The sequence below is a fragment of the Pelodiscus sinensis genome, chromosome 18, assembly GCF_049634645.1.
Source record: "Pelodiscus sinensis isolate JC-2024 chromosome 18, ASM4963464v1, whole genome shotgun sequence".
Taxonomy (NCBI): Eukaryota; Metazoa; Chordata; order Testudines; family Trionychidae; genus Pelodiscus; species Pelodiscus sinensis.
The window spans coordinates 19,325,059-19,352,414 of NC_134728.1; the positions used below are offsets into that span (position 1 = coordinate 19,325,059).

The 27,356-nt window shown below is 46.3% G+C and overlaps 1 protein-coding gene across 2 annotated transcripts in view; it reads left to right on the forward strand.

The window, feature by feature from the left end:
* Positions 1 to 3,209: 3,209 nt before the first annotated feature.
* Positions 3,210 to 27,356, forward strand: part of PEDS1 (plasmanylethanolamine desaturase 1) — a 41,568-nt gene continuing 17,421 nt past the window's right edge. Inside the window, exons 1-2 of one of the 2 annotated variants that reach the window (XM_075901213.1) lie at positions 3,214 to 3,596; positions 11,580 to 11,699. In XM_075901213.1, coding sequence (XP_075757328.1) covers positions 3,290 to 3,596; positions 11,580 to 11,699 — 427 coding nt within the window. In that variant the 5' untranslated portion in view covers positions 3,214 to 3,289. Of the gene's footprint in view, positions 3,597 to 11,579; positions 11,700 to 27,356 lie in introns of both variants that reach the window. The other variant, XM_075901214.1, reaches the window with a different exon arrangement.

Consider the following 27,356-nt stretch of genomic DNA (forward strand, 5'->3'; position numbering starts at 1 on the left):
ATACATGGGAAGCACCGTTTGGACTGCCATGGACCAAGTGCGCCACAAGATGGAGTTGTGGTGGATTGTGTCACTGCTGATATACAATGGAGGGTGGTGCATCTGCGCAAGAAGCTCTGGTTTTGCCAGGAAGGGGTGATGTTTGTATTTGGCTGTGTGAGGCTGTCCCAGAAGATCTGGTCCCACAGTCGGACCTAAGCATTTTAGCACCCAGGTCAAGCAATCATATAACCCTTAGAAGTGATGTGTGGTGGGGACATATGGGGGCATGTGCCCACCCCCAGATTTCTGCCTTCTATTTATCACAGAGGATTTCAAACTGTAGGGTGCTTTCTGCCAGGAGCCAGCAGATCAGAAACTGGTGGGAGCCATCCAACCCTGTTGCTCTCTGTGCTGTGGGAGCCAGGGTGTTGGCTGGATGGCTGACAACTCTTCTCCCATTGGCTGCCTTTGCACAGCCCCAGGCAGGGTGGGTGGTACAGCTCTGAGCTGTGCCCCTGACACATTCTTGCCTTTGCCCTGCAGAGTTGGCCTCTGCCCATGGAGCCTGGATGCCATGAAATTCTCCTTAAGCGGCTCCCTGCACTACTCATCCCCTTTGGGCACCTGCCTCTCAACTGCCCAATCATCTGGTCACCACCTGGGGATGTGCCATTGCAGCTGGGTCACTCTTCCCACACACAGAGCAGAACTACCCCTTGCTCCCCTTGACTGCCTGCCCCAGGGCAACATGTCAACAGAGCTCAAGCTGGCAGGGTGGACTTGTTCCCATGAGCTCAGGATACCAAGGCTGTGAGAAAGGAGCAACCCCTAGGGATGCCACATTTCAGGTTCCCAAACAGAGAGCACTGCCTGGTAGAGGGTTAGGAGGAGCTGGAAGGGGCACTGGATGGGGAAAAGATGTTTGTTTCCAAGGAAGGTTATTTGGGGAGTGCTGGAAGGGATATTGGAGAGCACTGGAGGAGATATCTGCAGCAGGGATACCACCTGGAAGTGGGTTGTCTGTGCAGGGGGGATGGGCTGGCTTAATGGGGGAGCCCCAGCTTCTGCTAAGGGAATACTGTATGTGGTCCCTCCTGTTCCTCTATCCTCTTCTCTTCCCCAGCCCATCCCCCTTCCCTGTGGTTCCCTGCCTCATTCCCTCATCCCACTCCCCCTTCCCTTATCAGCTTCTCTTCTCCCTGCCCTAGCTGTCCTGCTTCCTGCCCCTTCTTTCCCCCACCTCACTCCTTTCCCCTTTGTCTAGTACTCCCTGTCCCCTCCCACAGGCACTCACCAATTCTGGCCATATGGGAGTGTAGCCAGACACGAACCCCATCTTGTTCCCCCCCCCCCCGAGAGCAAGAGAAAGGCGTCAGCCTTTGATGCCCTGGGAACGCAGGTGTGCTGCCTGTCCCTGACTCTACCATAAACAGAAACCAGACAGTAAATGGGCTAGCTGACGACCCGGGGCCTCCCGTCGCCCTGATGGCTAGTACCAGTAATTGACACACCTGCACTGTCCCAGGAAAGAAATCTTCGCTCATCACGTACCAGAGGTGCCCATTGTCTGCATTTTCCCAGGTGTGAATTATGCTTTGCACCCTTCGTGGGAAACTTGGCATTCAAAGCCATTTTTCCTAATTGGCCACTTGAGACCAGGAAGAAGACTACGTGACCCAAGGGGTATAAAGAGGGTTTAGTAGCCCACACCATTTGAGCTCCAATCAACTATACCTGCTGGCAGGTATTGATTGTCTCCTGAGGTATGTGGGACGCCCAACCTCGCCCTACTTCTTCCCGAGGGATTGAGAGAAAGATGCTGGCCATGCCAAGTCTGGAACGCAGGGGTGAGAATATATACCTGCTAGGTGTCTATTTTGCATGCATTTAATAAGAGCTCAGAGAACCAAAAGGGTTTCATGGTACCTGTAAGTGACTTATTAGTGTAATTTCTGTCCTGTCCTTTGTAGTGGCTGTGTTATCTGTAACACAGCAGTAGCATTTAACAACTAAGTTTACCCTGTAACAATAAAATAGTAACTGTTTAAGCTTTAACCTGACTCCTTCAGTTGCTGTAATAGAACCAAGCACAATTTAAAAGAACTTCAGCCGGTCATAAGGGACTCACTGCCCTGACCATTGGCTGACAGGGAGGGGGGCCCAAACTGGTCCATGAGACATATTTGGCTTTTACCATTAAAGTACTTTTTGTGGGGCCTGTGGTGGAAGTGATGAATATCTCTTCTGGGACCAACCTGATAGTTCTGGCCTGCAGCCCTTCCCACCCCTCCCCAAAGTGCAGGGCCTGAAGGAGTAGCCTCAATTTTCCATACCCTACAGATGGCTCTGCCAGTAGGTAGGGGGCATTTTGGGGTTTCAGCCCTGTGGGATACACTTGCTGGGATCTCAAACTTCTGAAGGCTGTTATATGCAGCTCAGAGAGTCAGCAAGTTTGGCCAGCCCTGCCAGATAAGGCACCCAACACACATGCACATACACAGAAAACAATCAGCACCAACACACACACACACACACGCGCACGGAAAACAATCACCACCAGGAGGCAGTATCCTGCTGCAGAGGCACTGGCAGAATCAACTCTATCCCACCCCCTTCACTCCTGGCCCCTGCCTCTATTGGGAGGAAGGAGCAATGTCCTGCCCCAAACTACACCTAAGGACTCTGGTTGATGTTGCTAGGCCCAATCCTGGGGGTGGGTGTGTGTGTGGTAGGGAGGTATAGGCTGATGCAACTGGCACTGCCTCGTTTTTGCAGCCCCGCTGGCTTTGCACTGTAACATCTCTGTGCCGCCCTTCTCCTGTTCTCCAGATAAGGCAGGGGTGCTGCTCCATCTGAGCTGCCGCTCCCCCCCAGAACTGGGGGTGCCAGAGCTGCTGCTCCCTCCAGATGTGAAGCCAAGCCCCCTGAAGGCAACTCTGCAATGACACTTCCTCCTCCCCGCAGCTGGGCTGCGCCTCCCACGTTAATAAGGCGGCGGGCGTGGCGTGTCCCAGCGCGTGCGATACCCCCGCCCCGGGAAGCCAGCCGCGCGCTGGCGCGCCTCCAGCTGTGCTGCCCCGCCTCCTGTGCCTGCACCCAGGCGAGGATGTTGCTCCAGATGCGAAGGCGTCCGCTGCTGTTGCCATTGGCTGAGACGTAGCCACGACGGGGTTCCATTGGCCGAAGGGCCGTGCCGGAGGGGCGGTGATTGGAGGAGCGGCGCGGGGGCGTGGCCGCCCGCTGTCCCTGCCCCTGCCCCTCTGGCCGGCGGCTCCTGGCAGGCTGTGGCTGGCCCCAACTAGCGTCGATGCCCGTGGCGCGAGCGCTCTCCCTGGGCGGCTCCCCCGGCCCTGGAGCCTTGTTGCCCGGGCTGCAGCCCGACGCCGAGCCGCTGCCACCGGCCGGGGCTCGAGAGCAGGAGCAGCAGGCGGCGGAGCGGAGAGGCCGGGCCATGACGAGCGGCGGGGCCGAGTGCGCCCGGCTGCGAGCGGAGGGCGCCGGCCAGGAGCTGGAGGCCGAGGCCGTTTCCGCCCAGGAGGAGCCCGAGTGCGGCAGCCGGCGCTGGGGAGCCCAGCACGTCGGGGCCCGGGAGCTGGCGGAGCTCTACTCCCCAGGTGCGTGGGGCGCTGGGCAGGGGGCTCTGCTCTGGGGTGTGCGGGGCTGGGGAGTGGGAGAAAAGCGGGGGGGAGGTCAGGTTGTGGGGGAGTGGGAGAACAGGAGGGGGCGTAGCCTTAGTGGTGTCTGCACCCCCAGAGTTGAGTGGGGTTTCCTTCTCCCTTGAATCAAGCAGGCAACGGGGTTTGAATCCTTTAGGGCATAAGTCCTCAGGCTGGTAGCATTTGTTTTAAGGGGCTTGCCCAAGGGCTGTGACTTCTCAGTTTGGGACCTGAGGAGGAAGCCCCATGGCCTTGATGTCTTTGTAGCCAGAAAGGGAATGTGGCTTGAAGGGAATCCTTTGGAGATGGAATGGGATATGGGGAGAGGGCAGCCTTGCTCTGAACCTTACGTCTCTCACTGTAGGGTAGCCCAATGATCTGAGCTGAATTTAGTGTCAGAACTGAATTGCTAAAACTAGGCTGCCACTTGTCCCTTTTCTTGTAATTCACACCACAGGGCAGCAAAGTATGCTTCAAAGTTGCTATGGCCACATGGCATAAAATTGGCCATGTCAAGCCACAGGTTATGGCCTTTGGACCAGGAAAAGTCCAGTTACAGCAAGCTCCATAATGATTGTGGAATAGACAGCTGGGAGTGTGGGGGCTGTAGACACAGTACTATGAGACCCATGATGGAGAAGAACAGATGCTTTATGGAGAGGTGATCTCAGGAAAGTGCAGTGATTGCATCAGGGCATTTTGAGGAGCTGAAGAGGCCTGGAGTAAGATGACTTTTATTAGGAAGCTAGGCGATGAACAGAGTTTGTGAAGGAAAAAGCAAGTGGAAGGGGGGCAACAGAAAAATGCAGAATCTTTCCTTTCTGCTTGGAAAGACAAAACACTACTTTCCTTGGCTCCAGATAGCAAGGCCTGTGCATGCCAAGAAAAGCATAGTTGATTTGCTGCAGGCTGCATCCCTCTCTGTATCTCTCCCAACAGGCTTTTCCCTCTGCAGATTTGTGAGACCAATCTTTTCATTCTTTTAATTGTGCACACGCTCACACCCCTTTCAAGATTTAGACATAGACGTTATTGTGAACTTGTATCAAAGGGCTTTTTTTTTTGTCATCCTTCTTGAGAACATTGTGAAACAGCTGTGTCCCACACTTGGTATGTGTTTCCTGTGAAGATATCTGGAATTAAACTAATCTGAAGTAGAACAGCAATAATAAACAGTTAATGAGGTGCTCCGTGTTTTTTCTGTACTCTAGGCAAATTTTAATTCTTTGAATTTATTATTTTTACCAGTAATAACCATATCAGTTTTCAAGCAGAGATCACAAAGCACTTAAAAAGATAATTGCTTGCATCCTGATTTCACAGATGGAGAAATTAACGGATGGTGAAGAAAAATGGCTTGCTGAGTCAGTTATCAGGACAGGACTCAATTCCAGGTCCCTTGACTTCCGCCCAGAGTTCTAGTCCTAGGGGAGTGCAGCCTTCTCTGTTGCCTAGCAAGAGAAACTGTTTCCCTTCCCTCTCCCCAATCTTGCAATTCAAATCTTATGTCCAGTCAAGGCAGTACCAACAGTAATATTCATGGCACTGGCATGTGCTAGTGATATACTACTTTGAGATTGGGCATGTGTGATTTTTTTTTTATGTATATATAAAAATAAAATAAATACATATGTACACACCTCTTTCCAGGCTTTTTGGCATATCAATTTTTTAGCCCAAACAATCAATGTGCTATCATGTAACAGAAATAACGGCAGAAACTCATCTTAATACCTCTTACAGTCAGTGGAAATATATATTTTTAATGAAAGGTAGAGAAATTTTGATGCCTTATGAGAGCTTAAATCTACAGAAAATGGAAAAAAATACTTATTTCAGCACTTAATGAATCTGTGCCTACTATTGCTGTTTCCAACTAAATAACCATAAATGGCAGTTTAGCTAAAACAGTTTAGCTTATGGATTTGAGGTGATTAGTAAAAATAAGCTTCACACCCAGTCAGAATGTAAATGCGTTCACTGATATTCAACTTTCTTAGCCTTTCAGGTTTCTGCATTTATTCCTAGTGACACACCCAGTTTCACTTGTTTCTGTATATTGGTCAAACCACACCTCTGCTGAAAGATCAGATATGTAATATTTATCAGACCATTATTCCAAGTATGCTAACCTAACCCTAGCAGTGACTCCCTAGGCTTCAAAAGAATGAGTAGCCAATAATATACTTTGCTAACTTTGTTATGGTTTATAATAGAACTTCTTCCTTTCTTGCTAGTCTGCTTACTCTCTGATGTATGAGATTGCTACCCTTACTTTCAGCCACAGATCAAAAACTAAGGAGCAGTGCAGTGTTCCCTGTTAGCTATGTGCTTCTGGAGTCACACAGGAGAGAGTCAAATGCCGCCTAGCTGATTAGCTGTGGGCGCTCTGTTAGAGGTTTTTTGTTTCTACTGATGGTGCATATTCACACGTGCCTGGGTACACAGACAAAAATTGTTCTGTACAAGGATAGAAAATCTATGGAAAAGATTGGAGGGATCATTGGAGCAGTGCATATTGTGGATTTTGTAGGGGATTTTAAATGTATGAACTGGTGGGAACACACTGCAAGTTCCATGTGTAAGAATAGTCTGATGCTTTGGGGGTCCAAATATAAAGTTAGAATAATGACTTTGTGGGGAATGACACAGTTCCTGAGTACATTGAAAATATCTACATGGAGAAATGTCTAGCATAACTATTAGGGACGTTAAAATGTGTTTATTCAATGCCATTTTTATTCTGGAATAAGAGTGCCTTTTTCTAGTTTACCTTATGTCACTTTGCTTTATTTCCATAATCCTGTTTAAAAATGGTATTTTGTTGATCCTCCCTGTGTAGCAGCTGTTGAAGTTCAAGTGTTCCATAAATATCAGATGACCAGTGCTGCCTTCCACTCTTGCAATTGATTGATCAGACTGGCCAAAGTTGGGGCCATGTTTCTAGTCTCAGATGTCAGTATGAAGAAGGGACTTACTATCTCTAATATGAAACAAAATACAGGACTATGTAGCACTTTAAAGACTAACAAGATGGTTTATTAGATGATGAGCTTTCGTGGGCCAGACCCACTTCCTCAGATCAAATAGTGGAAGAAAATAGTCACAACCATATATACCAAAGGATACAATTAAAAAAAAATGAACACATATGAAAAGGACAAATCACATTACAGAACAGAGAGGGGATGCGGGGGGAGGGGGGGGAAGGAAGGTAAATGCCTGTGAGTTAATGATATTAGAGGTGGGGAAGGGGAGATGTCTGTGAGCTAATGGTATTAGAGGTGATAATTGGGGAAGCTATCTTTGTAATGGGTAAGGTAGTTGGGGTCTTTGTTCAGCCCCCTGGGGAGAGTGTTGAATTTTAGCATGAATGCCAGTTGAGAGGATTCCCTTTCAAGTGCAGATTTGAATGTCATATCTCTAATATGCATAGTTCCAGGGCTCTGGTAAACACTCTTTGGGACATGTGAAAAAGTGCCTTGACGTTTCCCACATTATCAACTAATTGCTCCTTATGGACCTCTCAAGTTAGCTCTTCTAATCAGAATGCCACTTGTCCTATGCAGAATGTGCGCATTACAGGCAGACCCCGAGTTACGTGGATCTGACTTATGTCGGATTCGCAGTTACAAACGGGGTTTTTCTCGCTCCGGAGGATGGGAGCGGCGGGACGCCCAGATGCACCGCGGTCCCGCTGCCCGCCTCCGGGGCGAGAAAAGCTGCTCCGCGTCTCCCTGGTCTGCTGGGGGGGCTGTCCCGCTGTGGCGCTACGGGACCAACCGGCAGAGTTCCCCCCCCAGCAGACCAGGCAGACGCGGAGCAAAGCCGTGGAGCACGGGGGCAGCGGGACAGCCGCAGCGCGTCTGGGCTGTCCCACTGCCCCCGTGCTCCGCGTCTTTGCTCCGCGTCTCCCTGGTCTGCTGGAGACCAGCAGACCAGGGAGACACGGAGCAAAGCCGCGGAGGACCCAGGCGGCGGGACCGCGGTGCGTCTTGGTCCGCCACCCGCGTCTCCCTGGTCTGCTCGGGGGGGCGCAGCTAGTGCGCCCCTCCCCCCCCCAGCAGACCAGGTTTTTCTCCGGACGCCTGTGGTAGAGCAGCTGGGGCGCTGCTGGTTGGTCCTGTAGCGCCACTCTGGGCACTACTGGACCAACCCGGCAGCACCCCAGCTGCTCTGCCCCAGGCGTCCCCAAGTCAGCCGCTGCTGAAACTGACCAGCGCTGATTACAGGAAGCCCGAGGCAGAGTTGCTCTGCCCTGGGCTTCCTGTAGTCAGCCGCTGGTCAGTTTCAGCAGCGGCTGAATCTGGACGCCAGTTCCAACTTACATACAGATTCAACTTAAGAACAAACCTACAGTCCCTATCTTGTACGTAACCCGGGGACTGCCTGTAATTAACTTTAACTTTGGGTACCTTGGAGGCCTTTTTAGAGCAGACTTCCTTATTGTAACCTTATGCTTCTTTCAAAACCTGTTCTTTTTTTGGTGTTCCTTTAAATTGCTTTTGTTCTGTTCACAAAGTAATTTGCTATCCAGCATCCATCTATACAACTTAGATACATTCATCTTCTCAGACCAAAGTGTTTTTAATTTATAACCTCCATTATAAATGCTGGATGCAAAGCAGTATTTGGGGTGGAGTTTGACAGTTTGTGACCTCCCATGTAGTAATCTTGTTGACCCCCTGAGGGGTCCTGAGTTTGAGAACCCCTGGAGTAGGATGTGTTGACCTCTCAAGATACTTATTCCTATCCAATTCTATTTCTGATTTAATAAAGCAATGCTTTCTGGCCGTGTTGTATTACTCGGCTTACTCCCTTAACTCCATTCATCTGAAGAAGTAGATTGGTACCATGAGCTTTCTTGGGCACATCTACATTTTTGTTAGTCTCTAAGGTGCTGCCAGACTATTTGCTGTCTGTTTGGGGTTTTTTAAGAGAATAACAAAATGCCCTGCTCATCATACAGACCCTTAATCACCATATTTTTTTCCTCTCTGTGTGCAGCTTAGCAAGGTTTTCCTAAACACCCAGAAACAGGTATTAACATAGGTGCTGACTTTCCCCTATAGCAGGGGAGGCGGGAGTAGGGGAGGGCTCAACTCTGGCCAAGTCTTGCCTCTTCCCTGCTACCTCCTTCTGAGCACACCCTGTGTGTGCTTGGAGGGGCGAATTGGTCAACAGGACCACCAGCTGGTGGGATGGGAGGGGGAAGAGGCGGAATGAGGGAACTTGGTGCTGGTGGGTGCCCAGCACCCATTCATTCCCCCCCCCCCCCCGTGGGTGCTCCAGCACTGATAAGTTGGCACTGGTTGTCTTCTACACTGCAAAAAGTAACCCTTACTTATGGCTGATATCTGCAACAGGTACACTTGAACAGGTGCTAAACATGATTTTATTGTAAAAGTAGTAAGTGGCTAATGTTCAATACCTTTTCAGAAAGGTGTTAACTTCTGATTGCTTGTGCTTGACAGTGCTTATATACATGTTTTGTTAGTCTTTAAAGTGCTACTAGACTGACTGTTTGTTGTGTGTTAAGTTTTTCCTGTTACAGACTAACTTTCCTACCCCTCTGAAGCTTATATAAACTGTTCAGCACCAGTTCAGCTTTGTAGCAGATAACTGTTGTCAGCAGCAAGGAAGTTGCTAGGGCAGATGAGATGTAAGAAGTGAAGTGATTGGGACTTTGAATAGCTAATAGAATATTCATGACTTGTAACCACAACAACTGTTGTTTTTTACGGGCCATTTTAAAAGACTGTAAATACACCTCTTTTTATTTTGTCTAAGAGTGTCTCCCTGTCCTTGACTTGATTAGCCAGTAACAAATGGATGGTTTCTAGCTCTGGTTGTGATTTGCAGGCAATCTAGAGTGTAATTTTATCCTGAAATACCTACTAGACCAGTGGTTCCCAATGTGGTGCCCGTGGGCACCATGGCGCCCGCCGGGCCATTTATGTGCGCCCGCGGAGCAGTCTGGGCTGGCCCCACCCCCAGGCGTGCGGCAGGTGCCAGCCCCGGGTGCATGGCCGGCCCCGGGCCCGCGGCACCTGGGCAGCGGCACATGCCGGTGCCGGCCCCGGGTGTGCGGCGCATGCTTGACCCCACCCCCAGTCACGTGGCCTGTGAGAGGCCCCGCCCCCATACACGCAGCGCGTGAGCGGCCCCGCCCCCAGGCGCCCGGTAGCCCCAAAATGTTGGGGACCACTGTACTAGACTGACTAGGCACTGTTTTCCTGTTACGGACTAACTTGGCTACTCCTCTGAAACTTATATAAACTTCCTTTTTATAAAGGAAAGGAGTGAACATTTGCTGAAATATGATGAACTGTAGCAAGATTCAGCTGATTCTCAGATGGCACTTGTGTTGTCTTCACAAGTGCCTCAGAATTTCTTGTCATAGCTTTATGTCCTATTGTTTCATGTCAACATATAGAACCTCGAGTTATGAACACCTTGAGAATGGAACTTGTCCGTAACTCTGAAACGTTTCAGAAATTCTGAATTAGTGTTTTTTCAAAAGATTACAACGGAACATTGACTTAATATAGCTTTGAAACTTTGCTATGCAGAAGAAAAATACTGCTTTCCCTTTATTTTTGTTTAATACGGTGGTGCTTTTCTGCATCTGCTGCTTCCTGTTTGAGTGCTTCTAATTCTTTGGCTAAGTTGGTACTATTGTGTTTGTAACTCTGAGGCTCTACTATACAGGAAGCCCCTGACCAGCGACTGCCCAAGTTCCAAACCTCCACACTTACAACCATTTTTGTCAGTGCATAAGGGGCTGAAAATGCCCAACTTACGTCCTTGGCACCTATCATAAATGAGGGTTCGAGTTATGATGCCCCCGATTTGCAACGCAGTTGGTTCTAGAAGAAGTGTCGCAAGTCGGGGGCCTCCTGTATCCAAATTTCTGCATGCATCTGAGACTCAAGACTCTTAGGTGAGAGAGAGTTGGGAACAGAATCCATCTGTGTTGCTTTTTAGCACTCTGAGAATTATACCCCATAAGCTTTCACTGAGTGTGTGTGAAATGTGCTCTTAATTTGAGTTGACTAACTTGAAGTAAAATCTTAGGAAAGATTAGGCAGTTTGTCATTTTCACACAAGTTAGCAGATTGAGTTAAAGGCTGCTGGGAAGACTAATCTTTAATATTACTTACTAGCTGGTGTAAAAACAAACTCCTTTGGCTTAATTAACTCAAGTTAGGGGGACATTGGGTTTTTTCCTCATCAAAATAAGCCTATGAAGGCTTGGCCTGTTAATGCCTAAAGCGCTTTGAGAGCTCCATATAAAATGTTATGAATGCAGCTTTGACATGGGCACTGGAATACCAGAGAACACATTTTTCCTGTTCATTTGGTGTACTTGTTTGAATATGCTAAACAAAACATAAAAACACCTTTGGTTTGTTTCCCTAAAATGATGGAAGCTTGTTTTTTATGGCCACTCTTAAAATAGCCTATGTACCTGGATATGGGGGGCAAAGGCAATCACTTAGACTCCTAAGACTGAAAAACCCTGGTGAAGGGATCAGTACTTTGAAACTGAACTTTTCTGCTGCTGACAGTACTGAAAAAGTGCCATTAACAGTGAAGAGACATGCTACTTCCTGTTGCTTCTCAGAAAAGGTATGGCACCTTCAAAAGCAAGGCCAAAGCTGAGGGGTATGACAGTGAACATTGCAAAGAAGAAACTAAAAACAATGGGGCAAAATGTTTTTTTTTTCTATCCTTGATTTTTTTTTTTTTTAACTAATGCTGCATAGCAGGAGTCTTTTTGACTCCAGACAAAATACTGCTCCCACCACTAAAATTCTTGCCCCATAATTTCTAAAGATGAGAGAGGAAAGACTGAGAAATACAGGAAATGGAGTACGTTGGCTTTTAATACACACAGTTTCAGATATTACTATTAATGTGTCGTCTTTTATTCAACAGGGAAACGACTGCAAGAATGGATCTGTGTCATCTTATGCTTCTGTCTGATCTCTTTCAACTTCTATAATCTCCTCTCCTACTTGAGCCTGGACCATACTTTCTCAGTTATTGTTGGGATATGTAAGTAGAAGCTATTCACAAGGCAGTAATTGAATTATAATATTAGTGTTTGCATTTCAGTGACCGGGAAAGACTTTCTGTGAAGCTTGGAAGTATGCACTTGACCACAAGCTTGTGTTTAGATGCTTGTCTCATAATTTGAGGAGACAGATAATGAATATCTGCAGCTAAATATTCGGTGTAGGGTGCAAGTTAGGATTGATCATCGCTATTCCAGCAGTCATCCCAACCATTTCTAGGCTCTTGTAGGTAAAATTGGCTCTGTAGGAGTTTTTCCATCAGTGGATCTCAAAGAACTTTACAGAAGAGGACCACTAATTGTTCTGATACTTTTCCCCAGCTCTAAAAATTCTTTAATTATGCAAAAAGCGGTCAAAAGATAAATAACGGCGTCACAAAATTGTCATGGATAATTATCTGAAGTGCTGCATGTGTGAGGGGATCCCATAGGAAGAGTGAATGTTGCTCCCTGATTCTGAGGCTGGATCTTCACCAGCTCCAGCATCATTCAGAGCAGTTAGCGAATCCTCCATCCCTGTTGCTTGTCAGGATGCAACAATGATTCCATCCCAAGCCGCCTCTCCCATGTGCCTTCCCTCTTCTAATGCATGGACAAGTGAACAGGGCAGGAGCTCCTGTGGGAAGTCTATAGGATTGCACTAAAGGCAGATGCATAATTTGGGCTTTTGGGGAGTTAGACTCCAGGCAAGAGTGTGACACAGTATTACCATTGTGGAAATAGTGCCAGGAGTATCAGAATCTGAGATCTGACCTTCACCTTCAAAATATTGTCTGCTGTCGTTTAACTGAGATAGCAGAAAACACTTGCTTATCTCCATGTTGTAAGTAACAGATCAAAAGTCATTTCTTTGTGGATTAGTCTGCTGGTCTGGAAACCTGTAAATGCAAATTAGGAAGATAGACCAGATTTTGTCTGGCAGTTTATCTGATCTGGTCTGTTTACTTTTTACCAATTTGCTTTTACAGGTTTTCAGATTGTCAGAGTCTGGTCCCGTTGCCTTGCTCTGGTGATACAAGGGAGTTGGACCAGGGCTGGGCAATAAAACAGTGGTGGTTCATGAGGATTAGCCCGTGTCACTACACAGGCAGTCCCCGGGTTATGTACAAGATAGGGACTGTAGGTTTGTTCTTAAGTTGAATCTGTATGTAAGTCGGAACTGGCGTCCAGATTCAGCCGCTGCTGACACTGACCGCCAGTTCTGACTTACATACAGAATCAACTTAAGAACCCCAGGCGTCCCCAAGTCAGCTGCTGCTGAAACTGATCAGCAGCTGATTCCAGGAAGCCCGGGGCAGAGCAACTCTGCCTCGGGCTTCCTGTAGTCAGCGCTGGTCAGTTTCAGCAGAAGCTGACTTGGGGACGCCTGGGGCAGAGCAGCTGGGGTGCTGCTGGGTTGCTCCAGTAGCACCGCTCCTCGGTGCTACTGGGCCAACCCAGCAGCACCCCATCTGCTCTGCCCCAGGCGTCCTGATTCAGCCGCTGCTGAAACTGACCAGCAGCGGCTGAATCAGGACCTGGGGCAGAGCAGCTGGGGTGCTGCCGGGTTGGTCCAGTAGTGCCCAGAGCAGCGCTGCAGGACCAATCGGCAGCGCCCCAGCTGCTCTGCCCCAGGGTCCAAAACAAAAGCCTGGTCTGCTGGGGGGGGGGGGCACACTAGCTGTGCCTCCCCTCCCCCAACCCCCCCCCCCAAGCAGACCAGGGACACGGGGAGCAGTGCCGCAGCGGCAGCGGGGTGCTGCACCTCTGAGGCTTTGCTCTGGCAAAGTCTCAGAGGCGCGGGACCCCGCCATGGCTGCAGCTTCAGTCCCGGTGCCTGTGGTCTGCTGGGGACGGTCGGGACCATGTTGATTCAGTGTTGTATGGAGAGCTGTAGAGGGAATTGAGGTAGAGAGGTTAAAAAGAGCATGTAAAATCCTGTTTATCTGATTAATTGCCTAAAGGGGGACAGGCGGGGGGCTGCTTTAGCACTGTGGTGGGCCCGGCCAGTCTGGAACAGCCCCCGCACCTGCATTGGGCCATTTGTTAACCTGTAAGCATCACTCTGTAAGGGTGATGCTTATCGGTTAACAGGTTAACCACTGAGATCCCTACTTGGTGTAATGTTTGGCTTAGATTGTGCCTTCTAAATACTGACAAACTGTATGTTAAATACTGGTTTCTCTACAAAGCATGAGGCTAACAAACAGCTCTGAAATGTTAACTTTCTGCTGCTTCTTGTATATGTGATTTTTGTACCATGTGCTAGGAGTGGGTGTTAAGGAAAAATACCTACATGGGCTTTATGAAATGAATTTAATTTAATAGAAATGAGAATATACTTGCAGATGGGTCTTGTTAACCCAAGTGCTTTCTAATATGTTTGTCCTCTGGTGAGGAGCTTTGAATAAATGCTATGTGAAGTAAGGATGTTACATGTTGTATAATTGAATAGTCATGTAACTGCATGAAATTTTAGTGGTTACACGACTATTTGATAGTCCCCACTGTTGGGGTCAGCAGCCAGTGCATTCCCAGCCTCACTCCTGGGGAGCCCCCTGCCACCCTGCTCTGCTGCCTCTGTATTAGAGGCACCAAAGGTGAGAGGAGGGCAGGCAGATCCTTGTGCTCCCTGTGGAGTCTGCTTAAAGCCAGCTCCTCACGGGCACCCGCTCCCACTTCTCCCCACCTTGCTGCCATCAGAGGCAGCGAGGGGTGGAGGGAGAGAAATGCATGTAGTCAACAAGATTTACCAATAAACCCAGGTTTATCAGCTGATCATCTAGTCCTCTACATGATATCCCTAATGTGAAGTGTACATTTCACATTGTTCCTTGTGGGTAGTGGATTGAAATATAGGTTCCTGTTCAATATGAGCAGTGTTGCTTGTTACATGATGTCAAGCAAGTATAACAGTGATGGCTATTAGATATTGCTTGCATGAGCTTTTGGTCCTTGAACCTGAGTGGTAAAACTGCTCGGCCAGTTCAGTGGCACTTCAACTTGTCTCTTGTTCATCTGGCTGATTTTCCCCCCCCCTCCCCCTTCACTATGAATTATTCACCTGATTTACTTGAATTTTAGAATTGTTGTCCCCCTGTTTCCTTCTGTTTCCCATTTATGGGATGGGGTGCAGGAAGGAGGACAACTTGCATGGGAATTACCCCATGAACAAGAGACTGTAGATAAGGGAAGAGATCAGCAATTCTATTTAACCCATACTCTGTTCCCTCTTGAGATGAAAGCCAGCTGGGAACAGTGATGAAAGCCTGAGTGCTCTGTTGTCCCAGTTAGGAGCTTAACTGATAAGGTAGCCAATTCACTGATAATACTATTTAAATAGCAGTGAATGATTAAAGTAGCAGAATTTGGATTCTGTGTAAATATAGTAATGTGGAAATAGCTGATAAACTATTCCAAAATGGATGCAATAGAATGCCATAAAGTAATATAAATGTCCCACAGAAATAAGATGCTAAGCTCTAATATTATTCCTCTGGGCGGGGCGCGCTAATGCCAGAGTTTCATTTGATTCAGAATTGCTTAATTTCCCTCATACTTTTCCCAACCTTGTCTATTTAAAAAAAAAAATACATAAGGCCAAATTCTGCCTTACAGTAAGTGGGTGTGTCTTATATTGACTTAAATGACTACACGTGTGACCCCAAGTAGTGGTCCCTATAAGCTGAGCACATAGGCAGTCACCCAGCCCATCTTATTAGCAGAGTGCCAAAAGCTGGGAGCATGTGTTTGTATTGGTGGTGCACATGTCTCAGTGCATATAACAAAACTTATTCCTCACATGGATTGAAAAATTAGAGGGAACACTCATCCCAAAGGGTTTGGTCCATAATTAAGGAATTTGACTTTTTTTAGTTGTCCTAATTCTGAATTACATTATTCTGAGTATGGAACACAAAGAATTAGTCATTCATCCACCAGTGTCTAGTCTGAATACTCGTATTAGTTGATCTGTGCACTTGCTGAAGAGTCAACCATTACTGATGGAAAGGGGATATACAGTTGACCCGGTAAGCATGGTGTCAAGGCAGTGATTACCATGTAACTGGTTAATCGGTGCCCAGCCAGAGCAGACTGCATATAATTTAACCGTTTTAACATTTTAAATGGGATTCTACATCCTTGCACCCCATTGGTCATTTTGGCAAAACCCAAAGAGCTTTGAGCTGAAGAGCTTTGAATGCAGGAGTTATCTTGTTTTATTGGTGTATGAATGTTATGAACCTTCTGCTCTTTTTCTAAGTTTAATTTGAAAGATCTAATGTATTAAAAAAAAAAAAGACTCCTCAAATAGTAACAATAGCTTCATTATTACCACCATGTCAATGGAGATATCAAATGTTTAACAGAGAATTCTGAACTGGATTCAATATTACCTCTTGTTTGTTTTAATCCAGCTGGGATCTGTAGAAATCATTGTTCCTTGCCACCTGTTGAGCTTGTGGAATGAACTGAAGGGTCTCAATCCTTTTCTGGTGGATGGTTGTTGCATTACAGCATCTGCTGACTGCTTTCTTGCCAGTGAGATTGCATGGGCTTAGAGGAGAGAGGGTCTTCCAAGCAGGAGAGGAATTATTCTGCTGTGTAGGGAAGCGTGTTGTGCTGCTGCCTGTGTTGTATCTATTCTAGAGTAAACTGAAGTTCTGGCTCAAGATTCCATTAATTAGAGCCACATTTTTTTCGATGTAAAAACAAAAGTGGGGGTGGGGAGTTATTTCCCATAAAGGTGAAAACCTGGGGGACTAGCAAAAACCTCTTGAATTGTAAAATATAGAAGATCCAGTAGAACATCTGAAGTAGTACCTACAGTAATTGTTTTCTGTATAGTTTTCTGGTGTTTTGTCTTCGCAAAGTGTACATTGGAGCATGAGGTTCAGAGTGCTTAGATAAGACAGACATGCTAACTCCACTTATGACAGCTTGCTGAACATGGCCATATGGATGTTATGGCTCTGACACTGGGTCAGGCTGGCCATCAAAGTCCAATCTATCCAGCACCTGGGTCTGAGCTCAGGTGGCTAGTCCGTGATGCAGCATCCATACTTCAGAGCACTAGCTCATGTGCAGCTACCTTGGGGCGGGCAATAATTTTAGACAAGGACTGCTTCAGAAATTTTTGAAGTGGCCCCAGGCTGCTGCAGAAGCAGACCCTGACTGGCCTGGGGTGGGGGTAGCCCATGAAGTCTTTGCCCCCACCTTCCTTCCCAAGAGACAGCCAACTCTTCTGAACAGCTGGCAGTTCCCTCTAGGAGCCCACACCCCTGGCGGTGGGAGAAGACTTCACATGCTCTCCCCCCCTCCCCCCAGCCCCTTGGAGGGCCGGAGCCAGCCTGCTGAGACCCTCTTGCTCACTCTTGAGCTAGCTGGTTTCTGTCTACCCAGGCTGGGAGGCATGCTCCCAACTGCAGAGCAGGCATATTACGTTCCCTCTCTGTATCTTGAATCTATTTAAAATATATAATGACTTTCACAGACTCCAGAAACACTTAGATCTCTAGGGGCCTGGATCCTGTCTGTGCAGGCTGTCACGAAGGCAGCCACTTCCTGCATGATGTGAGCAGATTCTTTTATTAGTTTACAACATGCCAAGTCAGATGATATGTGCTGTGCCAAATCACAAGCTATGCCGAGTCTAATGCAGGGAGAGAGGCTGGTCAAGAACTTTGGTTTCAGAACGATTTCTGAATTAAAGATTCTGTGTGTGTGCTCAGAAGAGCTGACCTGGAGAAGAAAAGATAATTGGGAATGTGCTCATTTCTGACTTTTCCTGATATGCAAAGACGACCTGGGAGCCTCTGGGTTTGGGGAGCTTTTTATTTGGTTGTACATGGTGGGGTGTGTGTGTGTGTGTGTGTGTGTGTGTGTGTGTGTGTGTGTGTGTGTGTGTGTGTGTGTGTGTTCTAAGGAGTGTGGGGGTGGGTTTGGGGTTCTGCTGTTTATGATGAAAGTTCAGGTCTTTTTAAATTCTGGCTCTCTGTTGACTGAAGAGTAGTGAAAAGTCTCCTCGTGAGGCAAAGCTGAGCCATTGAAGGGGAAGTGGTTTTGAGTAAGACTGTTTAAAATTCTGGGGTGTTTTAACGCTTTTATTTAATTCCACTGCATATTCTAAGTATTTGCCAAGACATCCATGAGTACACCTGCCCTCTCAGGATATGTCTACACTAGAAAGTCAGTCAGCCTGACACAGGGGTCAGGTTACCAGACTTTACAGACTGATCTAGAAGCAGCAGCGCTGGAGTTGGTGTGCTAGCCAGCTTGCATGCAGCCACACCCCTTTCTCTCCCTCTCACCCCCCCCCCCCCCCCGCATTTTTAACAGCCCATGCTCATCAGTTAACCGTGTACACCAGGGCTGGGCAAGATGTGGCCTGCCTAACACTTTGATCTTGCCCATGAACTGCATCTGGCTATTTTCTGTTCATGTCCTGCTGCCTGTGCCACCAAATTTCCAGACAGTGGCTCAGGCAGCAGGATCCTATGTAAATGGCCCACCACTCTGTCACGGTGCTACCCTGGCAGGGGCTGAAGTCACAAGCCTTTTAGATAGCCGCAGCAGCTCTGGGTAGCTGCCAGGCAATACGGTAGAGGTGGGGCTGGGAGACGCGAGCCCTTTTCTATGGTTTTTAATTCAGAGCCTCCAACCCCAGACTAGTCTGGGGGGAAGTTAGCGCCCGGCCCAGCCCTGCCCTGCCCCTTTTTCTCCAGGCCCTACCCCTTCCAGGGTTGGAGCTGGACCATGACCATGTTGTAAAATTTATTAAGTGGCCCCCCTGCAAAAATTATTGCCCACACCTGATGTACATGGTCACAAGTTTTCACATCCCCAGTGTAGACTGGGGATGTCAAGGGGTAGTCCACTACATGATTAACAGATAAGCCTTGGTTTATTGATTACATAATCTTAATCTTACTGATTACATGCACTCTTTTTCCTCCCCGCCCCCCCTTGCTGCCTCTGTATCAGAGGCAGCAGCAAGGCGGGCGGAGGGGGAGGGGGAAGAGGAGCAGGAACTGGAGCCTGTGAGGAGCTGGCTTTAAGCAGATGCCCTATGAGCACCGGATCCACTTGGCCGCCTTTCCCCTTCCCACGCTGCTGCCTTTGATAGAGAGGCAGCAGTGTGAGGGGTGCAGGCTGGAGCTGATATGCATGGCGAGCCAGCTTTTGGCTCTCCATGTGTGCCAGCTCTGCAGACCCACCTGGCCTCCCTCGCTGTCTCCTACAGAGGCAGTGAGGGGGAGCAGGCATGAGCCAGCTTAAAAGCTTGTTCTTCCCTCTTCCCCCCCGGCACCAGCTCTGTGGACAATGGCTGGTCTCCAGCAGCAGCCCCTGTCTATGGAGCGGGGAGGGGGGGGGGGGAGGGTCCGAGGTCCCCCACAGACAGAGGGTACTCCATCTCCCATATGGAGAAAGGCACCTACCCTAACCCGCCCCCCCTCCCCCCCCAGCTTCCAGGCTTGTACCTGTAGAATATGCCATCGTGCACGGCTTGAGATGAGCAGTGTAAATTTATTTATTAGTTCACCACTTCATCAATAGGAAGTGGATAGACACTTGAGCAATTTGAGACACTTCAGGCAAAGTCACTGGTGAAGATAAATAATATAACACATTAATTGACTGCAAAAGGGTAGATTTTGTGTTAAGTTAAAAAGTCAGTTACTGAAAGAAATAAAATATAAGCACTAAGTCTAAGCTCTCAAACCTATTATACTGGGCATCAACTAGATTAAGCAGTTTTTCTCATCCCTCTGGATATTGTAGTCCTTAATGTTTGTTTGCTCTTTAAATTTGGGCCACTCTCCTCTGTATGAGTCTTCTTCAGTCTTCTCTGTAACTTTGCCTTTCTCCTGTCCCACCTATGCTGCAAGCAGCAAAGTATGGGGCCCACTGTTGTCTTTGTTACATCTTCAGTCCCATGGGCTTGGAGAACATAAGTCCAGGCAGGTTTGGTGGGCATTGCTGAATCCCTGGGCAAGTTTGAACAAGTCCCTTTGTGTGGCCTCAGGCAGGTGAGTCATTGCATTGTAGCTTCCTTACTAGACAATGGCTATTGATTGTTTTGGCACCTGCTTGGGTGTTGGTTATTTTCCTTGCAGTTGGTCTCTGGGGAGTTAATGTTGGGCTGATTCCTCATTTTGTAGCATGTTTTAGTGACAGCTTTACAATACAATCTTATAATTTCATATGCCCTAAAGATATACATATTTAGATAGAACAGTGGGTTTCAGCTGATCATAACCTTTCCCCTGATACCTCATATGTCATGCTTTATATGTCAAGATCACAATTACATATAAATGAGGGATATCGGGCTTACAGGGTGCTCCCCCAAATGAGACTCTAACAATGTTCTCCTCCAAAAGGAACTGCCAGAATAAACTAGGGATGCAGGAGTTTAACCAATTAACCAATGGCTGCTGTTAAGTTAACTGTGTGGATGCCCATGCAGGGTTTAACCGCATAACTGGTACAATTTTGATTGGTTAGACTGAATATTTGTATTCATATTTTTTACGTCCTTAGAGTAAAGGGCTGCTGAAAGACTTAATTGATCCAGTTGGATTGAAACCAAAGTGTCAGTATATGGCAAGAGGATTGCTCACTAAGCCACCCAGGAGGTGAAATGCTGGGGTGAGGGAGAACGGTCTTTTAGCAAAGGAGGAAGTATCCTTTTTGGTGTGACTGCAGCATCCTCTATACCAGCTTGCTCTGGGGTCCCCATGCTGCTGTCGTGTTTCTGAAGATACAATATAGTAGAAGAGTCCTATGTCGGTACCCTCTGTAAAGCCATCATTTTTCAGTTCTAATCAGAATTCTAGACTCACGCATGTCTAAGTGTGATAGGAAGAACGTCTCATACACTTCTGTCTTGCCTGGCTCTCCAGCTGGCTGGATCCATCCAAAGCAAACTAGTTTTGTTACTGGGTTGTTGGGTTTTGTGGTGTCTTTTTCTTTAATTTAAACTTGGTCTTTTAGTTTGCTGAATTAGGGATGAATTGTGTTTAATGTCTAGCTGGCAACTTCTGGCTGTATCTCAGTCTACAATGTCTGATGGTCTGTTTTTCCCTCTTTCTGGGCACTTGTTCACTGTGGGCCTTCTCAGATGTAACTCTTGTGTATTGGGGAGTTTAGAAACACCTTAAACAAAGCTTTAGTACAGCTGAGTTCTATTGATTTAGTTACCATCTGAGGTACATAGCATTGTTATTTCGGAATCACTGATGTTCTGAAATAACAGTGCACATCTACACGACAAGCCTTTCTTTTGAAATGATGTTGAACTGGAGGGCTTCTTACTCAGACTCATGGTAACCCTCCTTTCACAAGGAGTAAGGGAAGTCGAAGGAAGAGTGTTCTTCCTTCTAAATCCTGCTGTGTAGTCAGCGCCAAAAGCCGAATTAAGCTATTTTGACTTAAGCTATGCAATTGATGTAGCTGAAGTTGTGTAGCTTAATTCGACTTTAGCCCTGCTGTGTAGACGTACCCTAAGGGAACTGAGAGGACCTCAGAAGGTGCTTCCGTCCTTAATCTGGTACTTGCTTTTTGAATCTTTTGGGCTGAACTGAATGTAACACTCAACGTATAACCACCCAACATGGTTTCTGAGAATTGAGAGACTGGTTGAGTCATAAGAACAGAGGTGTGGTCAGGCTGTCTGAGAAAAACCTATCATGTGCACTTTAAATTGCTGCTGCTGTTTTGCATTTAACTCTCTCTTGCTTTGATTGTCTAACCAATAGAATCTGTTTTTAATCTCATAAGTATCTAACTTTCAGGTGTAAAGTAGAGGACCTTGAGACTCTACTCTCTTTTCTATAGGCCCCACACTGTTTGTCTTTTTCATGGATTTTTGCACTGTGTTCATGTGTGTGTCACAATAATGGGAGACCAGCCAGAGATACAGTGGTATTCTAGTGTTTCTGAAAGAAGTATAATACAGTGACTAGACAGAATGTGTTTAGGAAACAAGGAGTTCTGTGTTCCATCCCACCTGTTGTCACTAGCTCACCATTTTACCGTGAGTAGAGATTTAACACCTGTTCCTCATTTTCCTACTCTTGCCTCATAGGAAATTAGCTTTGCTTCTGGCTTAAATTTTATAAAGTGCTTTGAGATCTTTGGCTGAAAGGTGCTATAGAATGACAAAACAGAAGTAGTCGTTACAGTTGACAGAATAGTCATTTGGGGTACGTCTAGACTACATGCCTCTGTTGCCAGAGGCATGTAGATTAGGCTACCAGACATAGTAAAATGAAGCGGCGATTTAAATAATTGCCGCTTCATTTAAATTTACATGGCTGCCGCGCTGAGCCGACAAACAGCTGATTAGCTGTTTGTCGGCTCAGCGTGATAGTCTGGACGCACGGGTGTCAACATCAATCGCGCTGAGCCGACAAACAGCTAATCAGCTGTTTGTCGGCTCAGCGGGGCAGCCATGTAAATTTAAACGAAGCGGCAATTATTTAAATCGCCGCTTCATTTTCCTATGTCTGGTAACCTAATCTACATGCCTCTGGTGACAGAGGCATGTAGTCTAGATGTACCCTGGGTGTCCTAATATTCAAATGTTTCTGTCAACGTGTTCCATGTTTTTTTCTGTTTAAATTTTTAGACAGTACTGTTTAGAAATAGATTTTTTTATCATTAAACTATACCCAAAGTTTACTCAAACTTTGCGCACTGTTAATTTTGGGGGCAGTGCAACTAAAGTTAATGTGTTCAGGAGCCTGTTGCTACGGGCACAAACTGTTTTGTCACTTTTCTCCTGCCCCATGTTCTGTGAGCCTGTGACTAGTAGCTACAAAGTTTTGTTGTTTCGTGCTTGTTTGATGTTTACTTGTTTGTAATATTCCCTATAGCTTAGATCAGGTCTTGCCAACCTGTGCAACACATGCATTGGCTTATGTCCTTTAGGGACCATCTTTCTACAATCTGTTGAGACTCAGCTGTCCTGTTGAAACAGTTAGCCTCTCGTCTAGGCTATGCATCCAGATCCAATCTTAACTGCTTTAGTTTGTATTTATCTGTAATGGCCTGCCAGGGTCTGAGACTTTCTTTTTTTTTAACTTAAAATGTTGCAGGATTCTTTCCTTTACTGTTAATTATGTTATAAAACATGGATGTCGTCATTATTCCTAATTTAGCATGTAAATAATTTGACAAAAATAAGGGGACAACACATTTGTATGTGGAATGTAGGCAGGTGTTACTGTTATGGGCATACCTATAGCAAGTTGTTTCTAGGAGTAAAGATGTGTTAGTGGTAAACCATATAGAATTATAGGATCATAGAATACTAGGACTGGAAGGGACCTCGAGAGGTCATCGAGTCCAGTCCCCTGCCCTCATGGCAGGACCAAATACTGTCTAGACCATCCCTGACATTTATCTAACCTACTCTTAAATATCTCAAGAGATGGGGATTCCACAACCTCCCTGGGCAATTTATTCCAGTGTTTGACCACCCTGACAGTTAGGAACTTTTTCCTCATGTCCAGCCTAAATCTCCCTTGCTGCAGTTTAAGCCCATTGCTTCTTGTTCTATCCTCAGAGGCCAAGATGAACAAGTTTTCTCCCCTCCTCCTTATGACACCCTTCTAGAGATCTGAAAACTGCTATCATGTCCCCCCTCAATCTTCTCTTTTCTAAACTAAACAAACCCAATTCCTTCAGCCTTCCCTCACAAGTCATGTTCTCTAGACCTTTAATCATTCTTATTGCTCTTCTCTGGACCCTCTCCAATTTTTCCACATCTTTCTTGAAATGCGGTGCCCGGAACTGGACACAATACTCCAATTGAGGCCTAACCAACGCAGAGTAGAGCGGAAGAATGACTTCTCGTGTCTTGCTCACAACACACCTGTTAATGCATCTCAGAATCGTGTTTGCTTTTTTTGCAACAGCATCACACTGCTGACTCATATTCAGCTGGTGGTCCACTATAACCCCTAGATCCCTTTCTGCCATACTCCTTCCCAGACCGTCACTTCCCATTTTGTATGTGTGAAACTGATTGTTCCTTCCTAAGTGGAGCACTTTGCATTTGTCTTTATTAAACTTCATCCTATTTATCGCAGACCATTTCTCCAATTTGTCCAGGTCATTTTGAATTATGACCCTATCCTCCAGCTTAGTCGCAATCCCTCTCAGCTTGGTATCATCTGCAAACTTAATAAGCGTACTTTCTATACCAATATCTAAATCGTTTATGAAGATATTGAACAGAGCCGGTCCCAAAACAGATCCCTGCGGGACCCCACTTGTTAAGCCTTTCCAGCAGGATTGTGAACCAATAATAACTACTCTCTGAGTACGGTTATCCAGCCAGTTATGCACCCACCTTATAGTAGCCCCATCTAAGTTGTATTTCTCTAGTTTATTGATAAGAATATGTATATTTCTGTTTGGGGAATTTAGCAAGTTACATAAACTCCATTTGCAAATGTTTAGTCATTCACTTTCAAGCAGTTATGATTAAGTACACAATCTAGGGGAAAATATACTTCAGTGCATGTGACACTCTTCAGTCCAACACATCTCTTCCCAAAAATCAACTGAGTAGGAATGAAACTGTGCTGGTGGAATTCACTTGCAAAATCACAAGCAAGGGAAAGTAAGAGTTGTTTAGCATGATATTGGAATTGTCCCCAACAATGTGTCTTACTGTCACAAATTCAGAAAACAAAACAAAAAAATATGCCTGATACACCACAGATACAGGAGGTACACAGCTGCTGTGCTCCTTCCTATCAAGTTCGTGGGTTCAGAGAATTGCCAGTGGTGGTGAACTTGCACTTATACAATGTCCTTGTTCCCTACCTATTGCAATTCTTGACTTTTCTCTTCCTCTTGCCACCACCCTCTCTTGCCTGCCATCTATTTGTAAACATCGGAAGCTGCCTTTCCCTAGGTTTCTGCTTGTATTGATGTATGGTATAAAACCTCCAAACCCCTTAACAAGTTTCAATTCTTTTGAGTCGCATTCACTGACTGTATCTCACCTTTATACCTAGTAACTCATTGCTAAGTTCTTCTCTTTCCACAGTGATGCTTATTTTGTAAAAGTAACTACCAGCTCAAGACTTTGCTCCATTAGCCATTGCACCTTTGCCTCTGCCTGAGGTCCCTTGCGGCCTCTTGTTTGTGTACCTCACAGTCCTGTATGTATCAGGCGGTGGCTGGTTTTGCCCTCTTTCTGGTTAAGACCAGCATCTGCCCTCCTACTTGAATAAAACTTCCTTTCTCTGCCCCTAGGTGTTCCCCTCCCCTCCCCCTCCCGCCCCCCCCGGATATTTAAACAACCTCTGTGGCTCTAGCTAAAATGCCTGCTAAATTATGTGCCCATGAACTCTGCTTTCACCTTCTGCTGAAGCCTGCTAGTTTTACTCACTTCACGATCTACTTTTAAAGAGAAACCACCTGTGTCCCAGGCTTCTGCTTCCACTTCCTCTCTTCAGCTGAATAATGTTCTGCATGAACAGTATAAAGACACTTAAAGATTTGGCTAGTTTTAGGCTACTTTTAATTGGTCTACTAGCCTAAAAATAGCTTAATCCATTTGTTGAAACACAGTTGTTTTTTAAATAGATTGGTTTATACATCAAATAACAAATGAAAGCTTTCATTAGACACTTAGTTCAGAACTGATTTTTTTAAAAGAGCATTAATAAAGTTTTAGAACATATTATATATTTGCAGTTGCATTCCATAAGGTTGTCATTGCCCATTATTCTTGGGCATGATATTTTCTGAGATCTTTCTAATCTATCATAAAAGAAGTATTCCGATTTCCCGTGGATCGGATTGAAAGTCAAATTCAGCAAAAGTCACTTTCTCTGCTGTTATACAGTGGCCTTGCTTCTAATCCACATGAGTCCATACATCCCTGTATCACAAACTCTTGGCTTCCCTCTTTACTGGATATATATGTCTTGCCCTCCCTAATGCTGTCACTCACAATTTGGCTGTGTTTTTTTTCCCCTCCATACCTCACTACATCTCGAGAAGGGAAGGAAATTATAATCACAAGTCTAGGAGGCCAGAGACCTTTATTATATTCCATGTGTTGTAATAAGCTTCCTGTGTGCTTTAAGTCATTTAGTATCTGTACCTCCATTTCCTCATTTAAAATGCCTGTCTTGTGAGGAAAACTAGGTTAAATCCCATAATGTCTGTGAGGTGTTTTTGAGAGCCTGAAAACCAGGTGTTGTAAACTATGAAATATTATTCCCCCCCCCCCCCCCCCCATCAATGCCAGGTATAAGTGGCTACTAAAACTTGCTGAGATTTCAAACAGCCTTAAAATAAGACATGTCTTACCAAACTCTTCCTCTCATCTTGGTGAGTGTTAGTGACTGCTCCCGAAAGACTATATAAAATAGTCTTTCAGACCTTCCACAGAGAAATGTTTGTTTTTCTTCTCTTCCTTCTGCAGTTAGCTTGAAAGTTTCAAAGCCACATGATGCTCACAGAACATACTTCAGTGTAGGTATGTGAACAAGTCAGCTAGTTGACTATCTGATAAGCAAGTAGTTATTGGATAGTTGACAGACTAGTCCAGTGTTTCACAACCTTTTTTTATGATGTACTCCTTAAAAAAAAAAAAAGACCCTCCCTTCTCCTGCCCCCCCCCCTGTGCCCACAGTTTTCAGACACACCTTTTTTTTTTTTTTTTTTTTTTTTTTTTTTTTTTGGAAACCATTGCAGCACACTTGTTTAAAACATCTTAATCGTAGCCGGGCAGGCAATGAAATATTTGGGTGGAAAAAGTACAAAAATAATAAAGCGCTGTAAAACTTACAACACAAATTCAGTTTTCTCCAAATTTCAGTTGTGTTGATGTATATCTCCCTCTCCTTCCCCCCCCCCCCCCAGACTTCTTTCGAGTACCCCTAAGGGTACTCATACCACTGGTTGAGAAACACTGGGCTGGTCCACTAGTTGCTTCCCCCCACCCTCCTTTGCTGCCTCTATCAGAAAGAGGCAGCAAGCGGTGGTGGGAGAGGAAGTTGTAGTTTAAAGTGGCAGCGCTGTGTGGACCCTGGGGCTAGTTCCTGGGCGCTACATGGTGCTGCCACTTTGAAACGCTGCATGCAGCCCGGGTTCCCAGCTGGAGTGTCCCCAGGCTGTGGTGTTTCAAAGCAGCAGTGCTGTGTGGAGCCCAGGATCAGTTGGGGACTCCCCCACTGTCCCCCGGCTCTGTGTGGTGCTGCTGCTTTGAAACGACACGTGCAACCTGACGCCAGGCTCTCCGCGGCATTTAAAGCAGCAGCACCACACGGAGCCCGGGGTCAGCAGGGGAGTCCCCAGCTCACCCCAGTCTCCATGGGGTGCTTTTGCCTTTGAAGTGTAGCAACAGCCTGTGGGCTGTTGCTACACTTCAAAGGAGGAAGCACCCTATTAACTAAACGGATAGTCAATGTGAAATGCATCAACTATTGGATTAATCAATTATTCAAAATTTAACATCACACAGACTGAAGTAGGGAAGTCAGATGAGAGAACTGGGTAGCAGCTGTTACAACCTCTGCTTTAGTGGCATTTGAGGCTATGGCTACCCAACAGATTAAATTGACACAGGTTATGTCACTAAGGGGTTTGAATTAGTCATCTCCCTGAGTGATATAATTTATACTCAT